The 15,201-nt window shown below is 40.9% G+C and overlaps 1 protein-coding gene across 2 annotated transcripts in view; it reads right to left on the reverse strand.

Moving 5' to 3' along the window:
• Nucleotides 1–1,223: 1,223 nt before the first annotated feature.
• The window catches only part of RASGEF1C (RasGEF domain family, member 1C), a 28,186-nt gene continuing 14,208 nt past the window's right edge, over nucleotides 1,224–15,201 (reverse strand). For both annotated transcript variants that reach the window (XM_010281943.1, XM_010281942.1), the window contains 8 exons: nucleotides 12,630–12,725; nucleotides 11,427–11,529; nucleotides 11,245–11,324; nucleotides 10,545–10,640; nucleotides 5,229–5,324; nucleotides 3,771–3,894; nucleotides 1,655–1,727; nucleotides 1,224–1,248 (listed from right to left, as the gene is read on the reverse strand). In XM_010281943.1, the coding sequence (XP_010280245.1) occupies nucleotides 1,224–1,248; nucleotides 1,655–1,727; nucleotides 3,771–3,894; nucleotides 5,229–5,324; nucleotides 10,545–10,640; nucleotides 11,245–11,324; nucleotides 11,427–11,529; nucleotides 12,630–12,725 (693 nt within the window). The remainder of the gene's footprint in view (nucleotides 1,249–1,654; nucleotides 1,728–3,770; nucleotides 3,895–5,228; nucleotides 5,325–10,544; nucleotides 10,641–11,244; nucleotides 11,325–11,426; nucleotides 11,530–12,629; nucleotides 12,726–15,201) is intronic.

A 15,201-nucleotide genomic window follows, 5' to 3' on the forward strand; every position in this document is an offset into this window, starting at 1 on the left:
TTTAAATACAAGACATAGTCCCTATTTCATATTATTTGTAAGGAAATGGTGAACATGGTTTAGATCCTAAAAATAAAAAAAGAGAAAAATGTTTGTCTGCTCAAGAATGACAAATACTTTAGTGCATTCATTCTAGTCTGAAACCTTTTGTCTTTAATTTAGAGCATACCATGTAGTTCCCAAATTCAGAGGAATTACCTCCCCCTTCCTATCCTCCTAGTATCATGTTACAAAATAAACAGTACTGTATTAATTGGAACCCAATAGATTTTTTTTTTTCCAAATGGTAATGCAGTATCATTTTTCTTTCAGTGTGATAAAACCCTCTAAAAGATGCATCTCAGCATCAACAAAATTAGGGAATACACTACATACATTAAATAGAGGTTGAGTCCAGAGTCATTTGCTTCTTCGGTTCAGCTTTAGATGTGGTTGTGGTGGTGGGTCTTTAAGGAATACCGTCTACACTCTGTGCCCTCCTCAGATTTGCCAAGATTCACAGTAAGAAAAAGCAACAACAGTGGTGGGAAGAATAACTAAGCAATAGTCATACTTCAGATTATTTGCTGTAAAAATTCATGGTGTTTGTATGACTGTCCCATGCTGATGTAGTCTATATGTGACATACATATGGGTGAGCAATGTCAGTTTTCATCTGCTGGAAGCTTATACCTGTAGCAGTCAGTGCTTTGTTCAACAAGGCTTGGGGACTGCTAATGTAAGATCAAGTTCTTCTTTCTTCGTTCAGCAATTAACCAGATTGCTGCTGTGTCTGTGTTTGATTTAATTTTACAATCCTCAGAGGGTTTAAAGAGCTGCTGTCTGAAGCACCTGCTTCTGAAATATTCATGTGTGTCTTCTGCTTTCTTTTTTTTATACTTTTCCATTCTCTTTCGCAGTACCATGGTTCACCATGCTCCTGATTTTCTTATGATTTCCTTCAGAGGCAAGTTACAGTGGTCCTGATGCAGTTTGGGCACAGCCACAAATAGTCTGTCCTTCCTCTCCATGTATCATAGTTAGAAAAGCGTCATTGTGCACACAGTTCTGTTGATTTCAGTGGATGAATCCAGTTCACCCATCAACGTTAGGCAGTCAAAAAACCCAACAAAAAACTCAAACAAAAGAAATTGTCTAAATCCCAAACAGGCATCTTTGGAATCAGTAGTGCAAAATGTTTGCGGATTTCTTTTCCTTGACCTACTGCAATAATCTCTTAATCTTCAAGTCTTTCCTAAAATAGTGGATCTGTAAATTTAAAACATAAGAACAATGAAAAAAGCAAACATAAAGGTGGCTTGTTTTTTTTAAATCACTCTCTTCAGATTCTCACTTACACCAAACCATTATACATCTTTAATAAGAGATGTAAACTGTAAGAAGATAACGTAGAGCATTTTTCATCTGCACCAGGCCTCTTTTGCACGGGTGCAGCACTATATAAATGCTCGAGTGGAGGGTATTCTTTAAACAGTGGATAATTTGAGATTACAGTTACCTTTTATCAGTGCAGCCTCAGATCTGTAGATTAGTCTTAAATGGAAAAGACCTCCATCAGAGGTCACATTTTAAATGCCAGCGCTTTACAAGCTTTGACTATCAGTGCAGCACTTTGGAGGTACTTTAGAAATGAGCTGATAAAATGAGTAGTCACCTTAAGGATTTCCACCTGTCTTTTTCTGTCTGGTTTTCTGGACTTTCACTTTCATAGGAAGCCAGATACAAACCTGGAAAAGGGAAACGTGTTATTCCAACAGCAACAGTAATCCCCCCGTCCCTGCATTCTTGTATGTCTTATATTGTACCACACAGCAAGAGAAACTTGAAAACTTCCTGGTCCATCAGGTAGCTGGTAATCGGTAGGAGACTGATGTTTAGCTCAGATGTCTACCTTTGGAAAGCTGCTAGGTTAATTTTGATGGAACAGTAAAGCAGCCCAGAGTTAAAATATGTTAGCATGACCTTCTTATAACAATATTAAACAGTTACATCGTCTCTGGTTTTGCATGTAGAGATCTGGCCCCATTTACTCCTTCACAGCACTGCTACCAAAGTGTTATATGAACATCAAAAAAAGAGACAGTAAGAACTGACAGCTAAACAAATAAACTTGTTAAAATTAAGGATATTCCCATTACTTAACACAACCTTATCTTCCTCAATCTTTTAAAGCTTATGGGGACATAGTATCATTAATGAATACCAAACACCTTCAAGATAAGAATGAGTTACAGAAACCAGAGAAGGAACACAGTAGAAGAAAATAAACAAGTCTTTTTTTTTTCTGCAAAACTTTGCATTGTAGAATGCATTTTATGATACCAAAATGTGTCTAGGCTGTAGAGTCTCCTCTGCAAAAGTTGGCGATGCATTAATATCTTACTGTCTTCACAGATTTTTTTAAAAATTGGCTGTGATTTGCATTCACACACATTTCCTCATTTGACTGTTTAGCAATGCTTTTAGCGACGCTTTATTCTTTAATGCTCAAACCATCCCAGTATTCAAGTCTGTGCTACAATTCAATTGCATTTTAGTATTCAAGTGTTGGCCCACTATTCCTCCACACTGTGACAAGTGTAGCACAGCATTTCACATACCACTGCTGCATCTCTAATCTACTCTCTCACCGTTTACTCATGGCAGGTTTTTCTGCTCTGCGCTTCCCCTGGGTAACAGGGGAGGCCTGCAGTGGCTTCTGCAAAGGGCATCTCATGAAAGCAGCATGGATATATAGGAGGTCATGAGAGAGAAAATCTGCAAACAGTTACTGGGTTGAGGTCACCCTTTTTTGGTCCAGTAGCCTGAAAACCATACTTTTAAACACCACCTCTGAGATACCTCTGACTTTTACTTTCTGTCCCTTTAGAGTCTAGAAACAGAACAAATGCCTCCATCCTATCTCCTTTCAATACATACTACTTTAATCACATTAATTATTCTATTTTGGTAGTCATTATTCTTAGGATTTAGGTAGGATTTTTGACGCAGTATTTTGTGTTCTGAAGTAGTCTGTGAAATAAAAACTGTCTGGTCTCCTTAACTTGCATTAGTACAGAAAGCTGCCTCTAGAATAAAAAAAAATAAACCCAACACCAGTATAGCTTATGGGAATATAGCTGTAGACAATTCTGTGCGTGACAATGTACCAAGAGGCAACTAATGTGAACCAATATGAAATGATACGGTCTGACATGCTGGATACCAAACTGAAGAGGACACATAAGTATAAAAAGACAATCAGAGAAATAATTTCAGGACAGGGCTTTCATAGCTACAGCTTAAATTGATTACTAGAAAATATTTTTCTTTAAAACTCTTTTCTGTAGATATATTTCTTTGGTGTAGTGGCGGAGGTCAGCTGGACTACCATTGCCCTGGGCTGTGTTCACTGAAGAGATTAGTTCTGGCTCCATCAATCACAGAATGAGCGGCTAAGGGACAGCTGACATTCACAGCAGTCCATGAGATGGTTGTGTGGCCTCTTTTCTTGGTTACAAAAATAGGGCCACAATGGCAACTTCCTAGACAGTGCCTTATAGAGAAGCTATGGACAAAAGAAAAGCAATCAGGCAGCAGCTTCATGAGCTAGAAGGTTCTATTTGCAAAAACCCATTGATAGACTGGCGATAAACACGCTGCATGACAGGAAAGCTAGGAAAGAACCGGGACTGGTCAGTGAGAGAGATCACCAAAGCATGGATCAGGGTGTTAATTAGTAATGATGAAGAAACATCTTTTCAGTGATTAGAGATTGTACAGAGTCTTACCATCTTCAGTAAAAATGGGAGCAGTATGCAAGTAGTGGATAATGTTAGGGTCTTGTTCAAAGGGACACTCCACTTGCTTCCATGTTATAAATTCTCCTACTTGCTTAGCCAGTTCCAGAAATTTCTGTAAACGTAAAACCATTCCACTCAGATACAGTAAGATTATCTAATACAACCACATCCAAGCAGAAGACTGATTCCTCATGCCAACCCCAAGGTTATTAGGAGAAAAGAGCCTTGCATGTGTTAGATGGGTACATTTTCACAGGTCATTTACAGGGGAAAGTGAGAGGAAAGGGTGCGCTACATTCCTTCTTGCAAGCCAATTCAGTTTGTACTTAGATGAAAATGTATCCATTAGCAAAGTTATGGGTTACACATATGTACTTTAGAAGACAAACTTTGATGGAACAGGAGGGAGCAGAATTAGATATAAATTACATAAAGTGGAGTGACTCCAATGCCTCATAACTCTTTAGGTCTTGTAACAGTTCTGATACTAAGGCAATGCCAGGCTCAGTATTTTATGCATTACTCACTATCTCACAATGCCAATAACTGAAGGAGAAGTTCAATGCAACCAAAGTGATGCTGAAAAAATGTTTTGCAAAGAATCTGAGAGCTCAAAAAGTATTTTCTCATTGACACTGGGCAGTTCTTTCAGAAGGACCCCACCTCTGCCCTTCCACCAGCCTACAATAACACAGCCACCACAATGCAGAAACCGGAGTGCCTGCACACTGCCACTCCCAACAAGTTGTACTAGTGTAAAACCATCTGCTCCAGCACAAAACTGGGATTACTCAGGATATGGGACTAATACTACCTAGTTCCAGGGCTGTGAGGGAATATAAATCCTTCTGCTGCATTTAATAGAAATTCTTTTCTGTAAAACCTACAGGCAGGAGATAACACATTCAAATCCTTAAATCAGCAGCATGACATTTACCTCATGGACAGAGTGGCTGTGTACTCCTTATGTAATTCTGCTTGTATTCTAGTTTTTCTCCAATGACCACAAGTAATTTATAATTTACTTTGCCAAACCTCTTTATGAAAAATGAGAAAGGGATAAAAAGGCAGATAAAATGAAGTATAAAGCATTTTATACTGACTTGTTTCTCTGTGTGTGTTCAGGAAAAATAGTTTCCCATGTTTTCTGAAAAAGTCATCTTGCCCTCCAAGCCGTAAGTATAATCATTTATACTACTGACATTATGTTTCTAGCAGCCAACCAACATAAAGCAAGTTAGGATGATCTGCGTGTAATGTTTATATTAAATATACTTATTAATTCTTTTAAAAAACATTCTGGGATTGGTTTAACCTTCACACAGTCACTTGAGATCATTCCTTTTGACATATTCAGACTTTGTTGGTCTGCACTGAAATTGCAGGCCAACAGTCTCAGATAGTGCTGTCAGAATGGGATAGATAAAAACAATTTTCAGATCTTACTTCAAAGTTGACGTGTCCATTTGGAAGGCGATTAGCACATCCTTCGTTCAAAAAATAAATGTCTTTGATCAGTAGGCTGAAGAAGGGGATCACAATCTGTGAAGAGAAATGACATAACTATTATCTTTCCAGTTCACTATTTTCTCTGCATGAAAGAAGAACTCAATCAGGAGAGAGAGGAGAAAAAAAGAAATACTAACTTTTCAGTGTTCTGTGCACTTAAAAAGCAGTATAGTGACAGGCAAGCATAAGGGTAGTAAGGTACAGAGGCACCTTCAGCCATCAGGAGGATGTACGCTGAAGTGAATATGAACTGAAGACAATGTTCACTCAGCAGAGTAACATGACTAAGAAAATGCTAATAACCGAGTTTATTATTAGCAGCCTCACTGTTTGACGACAAGATCAGACAGCAAAGAGCAAAATAAAATGGCAGAACTCTTCCTTTCTCTGTTGGGTCTTTATAAGCAAAGATGTTGAATACACAAATCGAGCAATTTAAAGACAGCTGGGAACCAAAGAACCAGTATTGTCCCTGAACAAGGAAAGACAGAATAAAATTCAATGACAAAGGACTTGCCTACAAACAGTTAATCAGGAGCTGTTTCATTTTCAACAGCTCCATGCATGGCTACCTCTCGAGGCATGTAATTTCCTTCCTGGTGCCTGATTAGTACAACCTGCTTCTCCAAATTAACCTGCAGACAGTAGGATTGAAAATACTAAGTTAGTTGACAGGAAACTGCCAACAGTAGCGAGAGAGATCATTGTAGTGCTCAAAATAAGCCCTGGGCATCATTTAAGGCAAAGTGGCATATAGCAGTGATCCAAGCCTTCTCTCTAATGCCATCAGAGGCAGGTCATAATTTGCTATAGGAAAAGTCTACTTCTAGGTAAGACTCTTGAAATTAATGGAATTACAGCAGGGATAAATTTGATGCCAGATGTTCTACGGCAGAAACCGGCTACAGCACTTGAAGTGCATTCCCAGCACTTCAGCAGAGACCCAGAGTGCAGCAGACTCCCTCTGGGTCCTCTTGTGTCATAACTCAAAGGGAAAAGAAAGATAATACGAAGGACCAGTCCCTGACAAAGCTGACTCCCAGAGCTCTAGGATTCGATAGTCAAATCTGAGTCTACTCATCTCTCCAGCACTGGCACTGTGATAGAAAAAGGCCACTGGGAGGGTTTGAGCTCTAAGGTCAACAGCCACCTCAGTGAGCATTTTCCTGTGGCAGCAACATCTGTCTTTTAAGCTACTAAGTATAAACTTAATCACCATGAACTTAAAGGGAAGCACATCGCATGGTAGAGTGTCCAGTGTTTCCACTGTTCGGTTTGTAAATTAACTCAGCTGTAGCTTAAGTGTGCACCAAAGTTACAAATGCTTTCATGGCACGCAAGACAGGCCAAGGGAGCAATCCTTTAGTTAAGTATTTAATGTCTTACTGTTACTCCATCTCATGCTGTACATCAGCTGTAACGGGATATGAAATGGACCTAGAACAGGATTGGCAGCTGTTATTTCCAGTCTACAGCCTTCACGATGCAACAGTGAGTGTGAGCAAGTCATAGACGTGACAACACTTACTGAGGCAAGGAGTCTACAAGCCACCACCAACTCTTGCTGTGAAAATGGAAGCCAATTTCTGTTTCAGATAAAATACCACATGCAGTAAACTGCTAAAGATCGGCATCTCTGCTGGCTTTTTTATGGGACAGCCATAGATAAACTCTGTCATGTCAGTGCAATAGCCATAAAAAAAACCCTGGACTGACACACCAAGAGCCACCGGCATTATCCTGATACATCCCACTGACATAATATAGGAATGGAAACAAAGCACAGCCTAACCCCTCAAAATCCTGAGCCCTCTTATCAGGGTGAGGAGGAACAATTTCTAGGCAAACTGAGCTAAGTGTGTTTCAGGATTCACTTCTATATCATCCAAACTAGATCAATCAACATGAGGTAAAGAATGCTATTGCGTCTATGTGGTATGTTTTCTACCAAAAATGATAACTCTATAACCAGTGTGATTTTCTAAGGTGGAAAGATACAGAGAGCTGGAGCCAGACACTGATGCCCAGCTAGAAATTACTGCCAGGTTCTCTGTATGTATTTTTTGCAGGCAGATGTGAGCTTGTTCTGCCCTGCTCCATGCTGCCAGGGAGCTAGGTGACGATCATTAGTGGTACTAAACATAAACGAAAAGCCTTGCTGAGAGGGAAGGTATATGAATGTGGGCTCAATGCCATGCTAATACGGCTACAAAGCCACCAGCCAGCTCCGAGCATGGGTAGAGCTTGTGCTCATATGCATCCAAAAGGCATCAGAGACATAGGCATGAAGGATACCAATTCTCTACAATACCTAGGATACCAATTCTCTACAGATTTTCAGGAGATTTCTGTCTTTGGGTCACCATTTATTCCCCCAATAAAAATATGTTACCCTGTATGTTTTTTTTTTCCGAATAGGAAAAGCAACAAAAGTGGATATAGTTACACTCTAATGTTGGATTCAACCCAGGCACTTTGCTAGCATAAAATCGGGGTTAGTGCCAGAAACTCGTATTTCACTCCCTTTTGATTCCCCGCTCCGTGCCATCCAACCCACCCACATGCTGAAGGACAATTGCCTCCTGCAGAAAGAAGAAAGCTAATGAGATCGGACATGTTCTTCCTCCATAGTATCAGGCAGAAACAACGCACAGTACTGCACTGTACATACTTCCAACATTTCAAAGCCAGAAAAATGTCATTAGCACAATGCAGGGTTTCCCAGTGGAATGACTTAATTTTGGAGATGGCATAGGTCAGCTGACTGCACAGATAAAACTAGACTTAGTTCCTAACAAGTACACCTCTCCGAATTCTGCATGAAACCATCAGCCCTTCTTCATTACCAGTCCTCTTGCCCTGCACTTTGGAAGGTTTATCTTCTGCTGCTGTATTGCCTCTCTCAGCTTTGAGGGCTGCCTTGCTGTGCCTTTTTACAAGCCTGCTCCTGGGCAAGTAATGAGTAGTTATAACTATGCCGTTTACACACAGAGAGAAGGGCTGTATGAGAACAGTGAGGACTGAGGTCAGGGGATTCTCCATGGGTATATCAAGACCCTTCTCCTCCAGCCTGTGCAACAGTCTCACATGAGCACCCTGAGGATGAGGATGGAGCAGGTGATGAAATCAGGCAGTGCTCTTTGTGCCAGAAGGCCGGTGTCACACGAGGGATTTGGGTGAGATGTGTGCACAGAGTAGGAGGAGGGAGGGTGCCTCAGGTCACTGGCTCACCCTGTCTCCCTCAGGATATAATTTAGCCGCTGAGCTGTGCTTCTGCTCAAGTGCTGTTCAAAATTCAGCAGGCCAAGACACCAGCCCTGAGGAGAGAATAAAGTAATGTTTCTGGTGAGGTTGCCAGTTAAACATTAGCTCCTCTGAGCCTACACGCAGTTCTTCCTGTGAGACATAACCCACTGCTTAGTTTGTTGGTCTGCAACAAGAGCGCTCCCTCCAGAGCTCCTTCCTTCTCAAGCAGATGGACTGAGGCCTGAAGCCTCCACCTGGGCTTCTGGGGTGGCCACTTGTCGAGAAGAGGGGTGGAGAAGATCAGATCTCAAACTCTGGTAAGCACAATTCAGTTTCAAGATAAAAATTTTCTTCAGAGTGAGCTCTGCCACAAGTTTGCCAAGAAACAACATTTTCTGTCAAAAAAGTGATCATGTTCTTTCAATTTTATTCAAACTCATTAAAATAAATAACCAATAATCTATCTTATAAACAAATGTCCTTAATTCATCCAGCAAGAATTACAAAATCTTGATACAAATTCTGTTGTATCTGACACTGTAAAATACCCAGTGGGAGTAGCTACCAAATCATATGCTTGAACATTTTCTTGAACTAATGTTATCTACACAAGGGAAACAGAACATGGGCTTTTTCTTATGTAAAATAGATTCCTTTCAATCTAATAATCTCTCTGCCCTCAGACTTAAGCAGCTAGGGGTAGAGATATGACAGAGATTGCTAACTTCTGCAGGAAATTAAGTAAAACGATAAAGCAACTGTTTTGAATATATGACGGTCGCAGAAGAAACGAACTGCAGAAGCATCTCAGACTGACAGGTCCTCACTGCAGTGTGTGAGAATGACAATTTCTCTGCCAGTCACAAACATCCAAAGACATTGACTCTTCTTTGCGCAGAGAAGTGCTTTTCAGAACAATTCGGTATACTCCCATTGCAGCTGAGTCAGCCTGCGACCAGATGCTGATCTCATTGCACTGTAAATGCTGTGAGATTCCATTAGCTTCAGCAGATTTACATCAAATTTACAGCGATGTGAGAGTAACATCTGGCCTGGCTCCTCTAGTGAATGAATACTAAATTCCATATTATGCTTGTTCATGCAGCATCTACTTTACCTTAGCCACGCTCTGTGCAGAGAGTACCCATTTATGACTATGTGCAATTGAAATGTTAAAAACAAACCCTCTTTCATAAAACAAACAAAAAAGAAGAAAATTTAATGGAGAAATAAAAAAATTAACAAGAAGCACACTGGGGCACAAAGCAGGAGGATCCTGCACTAACATGTCATCAATCTGATTTTTGCAGCATCAATGACATCTCAGAAAGCTACATATCTGCCACGAACACTGATAAAACACTTCAATATTTGCTCACCGAGATGGCAGCAACAACCAAATGAAATGAAAATTCATGAGGACAGAATTTCACCCCAAATTTGCTGCAATGGATTCAGATCAGACTTCTTTGCAGGACTTGTGGTAAGTCATCTTTCCCTAATGCAAATGGAGAACCACTTCATCTCCGAGTGCTGTGCCCTTTGCTCTCTATCTCAAATCACACGCTGCGCAGTAGGGGCTTGTTGGCACAGAGGCCTGGCTGGCACAGTTGTAACAAAAACACAGTTCCACCTGGGCCTGCCAGGCTCATGTTCCATACCAAAACAAAAGTAATTTTAGTCTGGAATACCTGTTCCATCATGTTTTTCAGTTGATGTGAATTTTCAAGGAGTACAGGGATTCTTGCAACAAAGTCCTCCACGCTGTGTGTCCTGACCTCCCTAGCTCTCCAATGTCTAAAAGCAAGTCCAGAAAAGCCCTGTGATCCATCTCAGACTCCTTTTGGCCACAGATTTACATTTTCAATTGCATTTAGCAGTGCACAAGCCTTGCACTGGTGTCCCATGGAAGGGAGGAAAGCATTTGCGTCAAGTCTTTGAGCCACTGACCCTCAGCAGCAATGCACACCATCCACTTGGGGATAAATGAGATGTGGTCACACCTACCTTCTCCCTATTGCTGTGTGCGGTGAGCGATCTGTGAGCGGCGCCCCGCAATGCTGTTCTGTAATTATAGAAGTTACCAGTAGGGTCCATCTGGTGCTAGATACACAAAAGACGACACATTGGTTAGGAAGCGACCTGAGTCCTCTGAAGACAACTTTACCTTCAGTTGTAGCAAACCCTGAACAGAGCCTAGCCTACATCTTCAAAAATCCACAAAAGCCTTGAACCAAAAATACAGTGAAAGATCTACAGATTGTGGCTGTTTGTACCTTTGATTTTTCTAGTAACAGTTTACTGGTTTTTATGTGAAGAATAAGGACTGCACGTTTTGTATATGCCAAATCCTGGTATCCTCAATACAAAAACCAACCTTGGGCCTTGTTCAGCTTGTTCAACCTTGGGAGCTTTACACTCAGCATTGTGTCTGTGGCCAAACAAAAGTGGCATCAGTGGAAGCACTATGGCTTGCAATCAGGCTCGTATTTTTGTTCTTTTTTGTCCTCCTATTTACTTGAGTGCTCCGATTTCCCTCTACGTATCAGCAGCTTCACACCTTCCTCACTACAGCTGAGAAACTTTAGCCAGAAACATGTCTATAAACATCTTGTGCCTGGATAAAAATGTCAAAATTCACAAACAAAAAAAAATCCAGAATATAATTCAAGCAGTTTATCAGCACTTTTTTTTTTTTTTTTTTTACCTCAAGAATGAAAAATTTGGCTGTTTTCACTTTTGACCAAGTCTTCTTTAGCCTGGAGACTGGACTCATGTTCATCCCAGCTGTGAGTGAGAAAGAAGAAAAGAAAGCCATGGATGAGAATCAGGTTTCCCCTTTTCATCCATGACAGCTGATGGAGAGACCTGGTTAGAAGTTGTACTTACAAATGATTGCCATCAGCGAATTAAAATTCCCTATGTTAAAGCACTCTCGGGCAACGTCAATGAAGAATTCGATGACTTGTGCTCGCTGTTTCTTTTTTGCAGGCTGCAAATTAAAATAAATTAATATCTCTAATAAGCATATGCAGAATTGGAGGGCATCTTGGGTATTTGTTACATACATAGCAGGGGTCCATGTACAGCTTGGGTCATCGTCTGTCACTCACTGGCCCTAATTCTGTTCCACCAGTCTAGTGGATGCTGGTGACTGGCAGTGTCTAAAATCAAAGCTTTCATTGCAGTGACACAGAAGAAATTCATGGCAATTCCCAGGCTTGCCTCAGTTAATGTCTTAGCGTTGGAACAGGCAGGCCAAACAGCCCCGAAGCAGTGCCTCAGCTCCCTGCTGGCCTCCCTCACGTCAGTGGGCACATCAGCACAGACATTCCTAAGGGCAGGATTTCACACCCATGTAACAGCAGCATCTTTGTCCCAGAAAGACTTTGTTTCACTGTATTAATCCCTTTCCCCTCTCCTGGCTCTTTCGGCAATATGGCCAAGGAAAATGGTAGCTTGCATTTTAAATACACATTTTAACTGGACTGGAATCACCCCACCTTTTCCAAAGATGATTTTCAAACGGCAATGCTTTTGAGTCACGGGCTATCTAGGCTGTTTACAGCATTACTATTCCCCCCTTCCACATCCTTTTCAAAGGAGAAAACATTAATTTCATTTTGATGGGGCCAAGTTAAACAAAATGAAATCACTATCAAGTTAAAAAAAACACTAGTCACAGTTACAGTAATGGGCAGCAGGACAAAGAGCCATGCAATGGGAATTCACAAGCACAACAGAGTTTTGGATGACAGATAACAAATACTGCTCCACCAGAATCTTTTCCAGCAGAAATCTCACAGGATAATTCAAGGCATTTTTCCCTCTGTTTTTCCCTGCAGGGTTCATTATTCCACACTGTGCTCCTACTACATCAAGAGAACAGTGTAGCGCCTGTGTGTCACCAGCTCTGTTTTGCAATATGTTTGTCATTTATCAGGTCGCTTCTGCGACTACATATTACTAAAACTTACCGTCAGATGCCTAGCTGGGTCATAAGAAATAAATCTCCAGGTTTGCTTATTAACGTACGATCTCAAACTGGTACTTCAGGCATGCGGTAAAACATGCCACATACTTTTCACTTACCATGCAAATTTCTGTTGCTACAAGATAGCAGAGTCTATTGAACCATTTCACATAGGCCTCAAGATTACTGGTCTTCTTCTGTTCACTGAAACAACTCTGGGGAGAAAAAAAGCACAGAAAGACATATAACTATGTTTCAGCAGCTGTCTGATCGCTAAGATAAATACTACACAAAGGTAATTACTTGGCTACATCTCTCATGCACGTGGAAGACTGTGCATTGAGGGCCCCTTTCAAACAGTCAGCGGGTAGGTGGGACGCACAGGGTCTAGCCGAGTGTGTCACACCGCACAATTCACACTAGTGTATCGAAAACAGCCCCATTTTGCCTGCAGCAAGCATTCACCAACAGAGTCTGCACTGACCCTTGTTCACTGGGATATTAACAGCTGGGGCATTGCAGAATTCAGGCAGCAACAACAATGTGCAGAAAAAGTAAGATAAGCAGAGTCTTCCACAGCATGCGCAGTTTGTGTCTTTGATTCCAGGACCTCCTTCACTTTAGTAAATGCAATCACTCACAGCCCTTTTCTGGAGCAGAGAGACCATAATTTTGTGAAGTGAACAAGAGATAAGCAAAAGAAAACACAGTTCTAGTCGCTTAAGTATTTTCCTTATTGAGTTTTCAGGATAATAGGCTCTCCAGTGACCAGTCTTGATGGCTGCTCTTGAACAGGTCACTACATGCCAGAAATACTCCATCGATAAGAGCCATTACAAGAAGCACATTTTTCACTTTTTTATGTGAAACTTAACATAAATTCCCATAACTGATACAGGCTGTGGGACCAGATACTTGGCTGAACTCTTCCAGTTCCTTTGACATCAACAGATAATTTCACTTCAGCAGAGTGATAGGGCAGTTCACACAGCCTGAAGATGTTACTTGGGATTATAAGAATTCAAGTTCTTTTCCCAGCCCTGAATTCTTAAACTGTCCATCTAGGACACACCACGCTCTAGAGTTCACGTGATTTATTTGAACATTCATTAACATCCACTAGAGGGTATCAGAGAATACTGCTTTTTTGTTATATTAAGATGATAATTTCCCAGAACTACCATAAATACACGCCACTAAGAAGAAAATCACAATGCATAACACAGATCCATTAACATCAATGAGATTACCCATATTATCTAAGTTAAAGAAGTGAATAAAACCCCCTAAGGAACAGGGTTTAGTATGATTCCCAAGGTAATTAAAGAAAATATTCACCTGTGATTCTGTATACAGGCACGTTTAGAAACAGAAATCACAGTACCATGATATGGAGCAAATCTTAACAAGGCTGAAATTCCTCAGCACTTTATGAGTAGACTAGATATACAATAATAAATATATTTTTAAAGCATCTCAAAGGTAAGCAAGCAGCATGTAAATATCAAACAAAACAAATGAAAACCAAAGCAGCCCCCATCTATCCATAGCAGTTGCTTTTCTTGTGCTTTGCAGTATTGTTCCTTGTTATAGCAAAAAACTACACAAAACCTACGTTTTGTTCTGAATACAGTAGTTCTATCTCAACACTGCTGTCCTGTGTCAGGGCATAAGAACCACAGCTAATACCACAAAACTTGTGAAAAATGTGCAACGGTTAAAGTTGAAACAGACTGCTTTTTAAAGGTTAAGCTTTATAAATGGCAACAATATTTAGCACCTCCCTAGCATCCTCCATCTGCAACTCAAAGTGCCTGATAAACATTCATAAGTGAAGCCTTTTGAAGCCCTCATGCAAGAAAGATGTTTAATATGATCTCCAGCTGGAGGGAATTCAGACCAGAACCAATTCCCTGTGGTTAACAGGGGTGGTCTTCATGAGTCGGGGAATGATATGTCACTCCACGTAAAGTTTGTGCTCCTATGTACAATGTTCTGCCAAGTCCCACACGATCCCTTGGCTATACCTTACCCTGGTGTGCAGGCTCTTCTAAATCATCACTGGCACCTCTGGTCAGCCCAGGGTGGAGAAAAGTTGCAGACTATCTCTACTTTCATCAGCCTTGCTAACTTGAAGCCTAATAATTTGTTAGTGCCACGTCCTGTGTGAAAATGTTACGGCCGTTTTGCTTTAACTAAGGAGATCCTCCTGCGGGACATCATTGCCTTCAACTTCAAAGGTAATGCAGCGGTGCATCCTTGCTTTGCGCCTGTTATTTTCTCTGTTGTTACGCACTTCATTGAAGTCACAGAACTCTTACTGGGCAGCACCTCAGTGTTCAGATTTGCATTTGAAGAATATGCATAACTGTCAAACAGCTTGTCATAGTCTGTCAAGATTATTTGCTCAGCTCTCCCATCCCACCATTATTTTCAGGATCTCTGCCTCTCATTCTAATCCTTCCCATCCACCTTAGCTGATGTTTCCTTACCCTTACCTTGTAAAATCAATTTCTCTTCACATCTTGGTGGTATTCTGTGCTGGCCCTGCATTTGAAATTCCAGATACAGCTTCAGCTGTTGTGCATACATTAGTTTATTACTGAACATTCCGTCTTCGTCTTAGCACCCCTTCCCCTCTATGGCTTTATGCAATTTGATTTCACTCACTGCTGCCTCCCTCCCGCTCTT

The sequence above is a fragment of the Phaethon lepturus genome, unplaced genomic scaffold (genome assembly GCF_000687285.1).
Source record: "Phaethon lepturus isolate BGI_N335 unplaced genomic scaffold, ASM68728v1 scaffold17912, whole genome shotgun sequence".
Taxonomy (NCBI): domain Eukaryota; kingdom Metazoa; phylum Chordata; class Aves; order Phaethontiformes; family Phaethontidae; genus Phaethon; species Phaethon lepturus.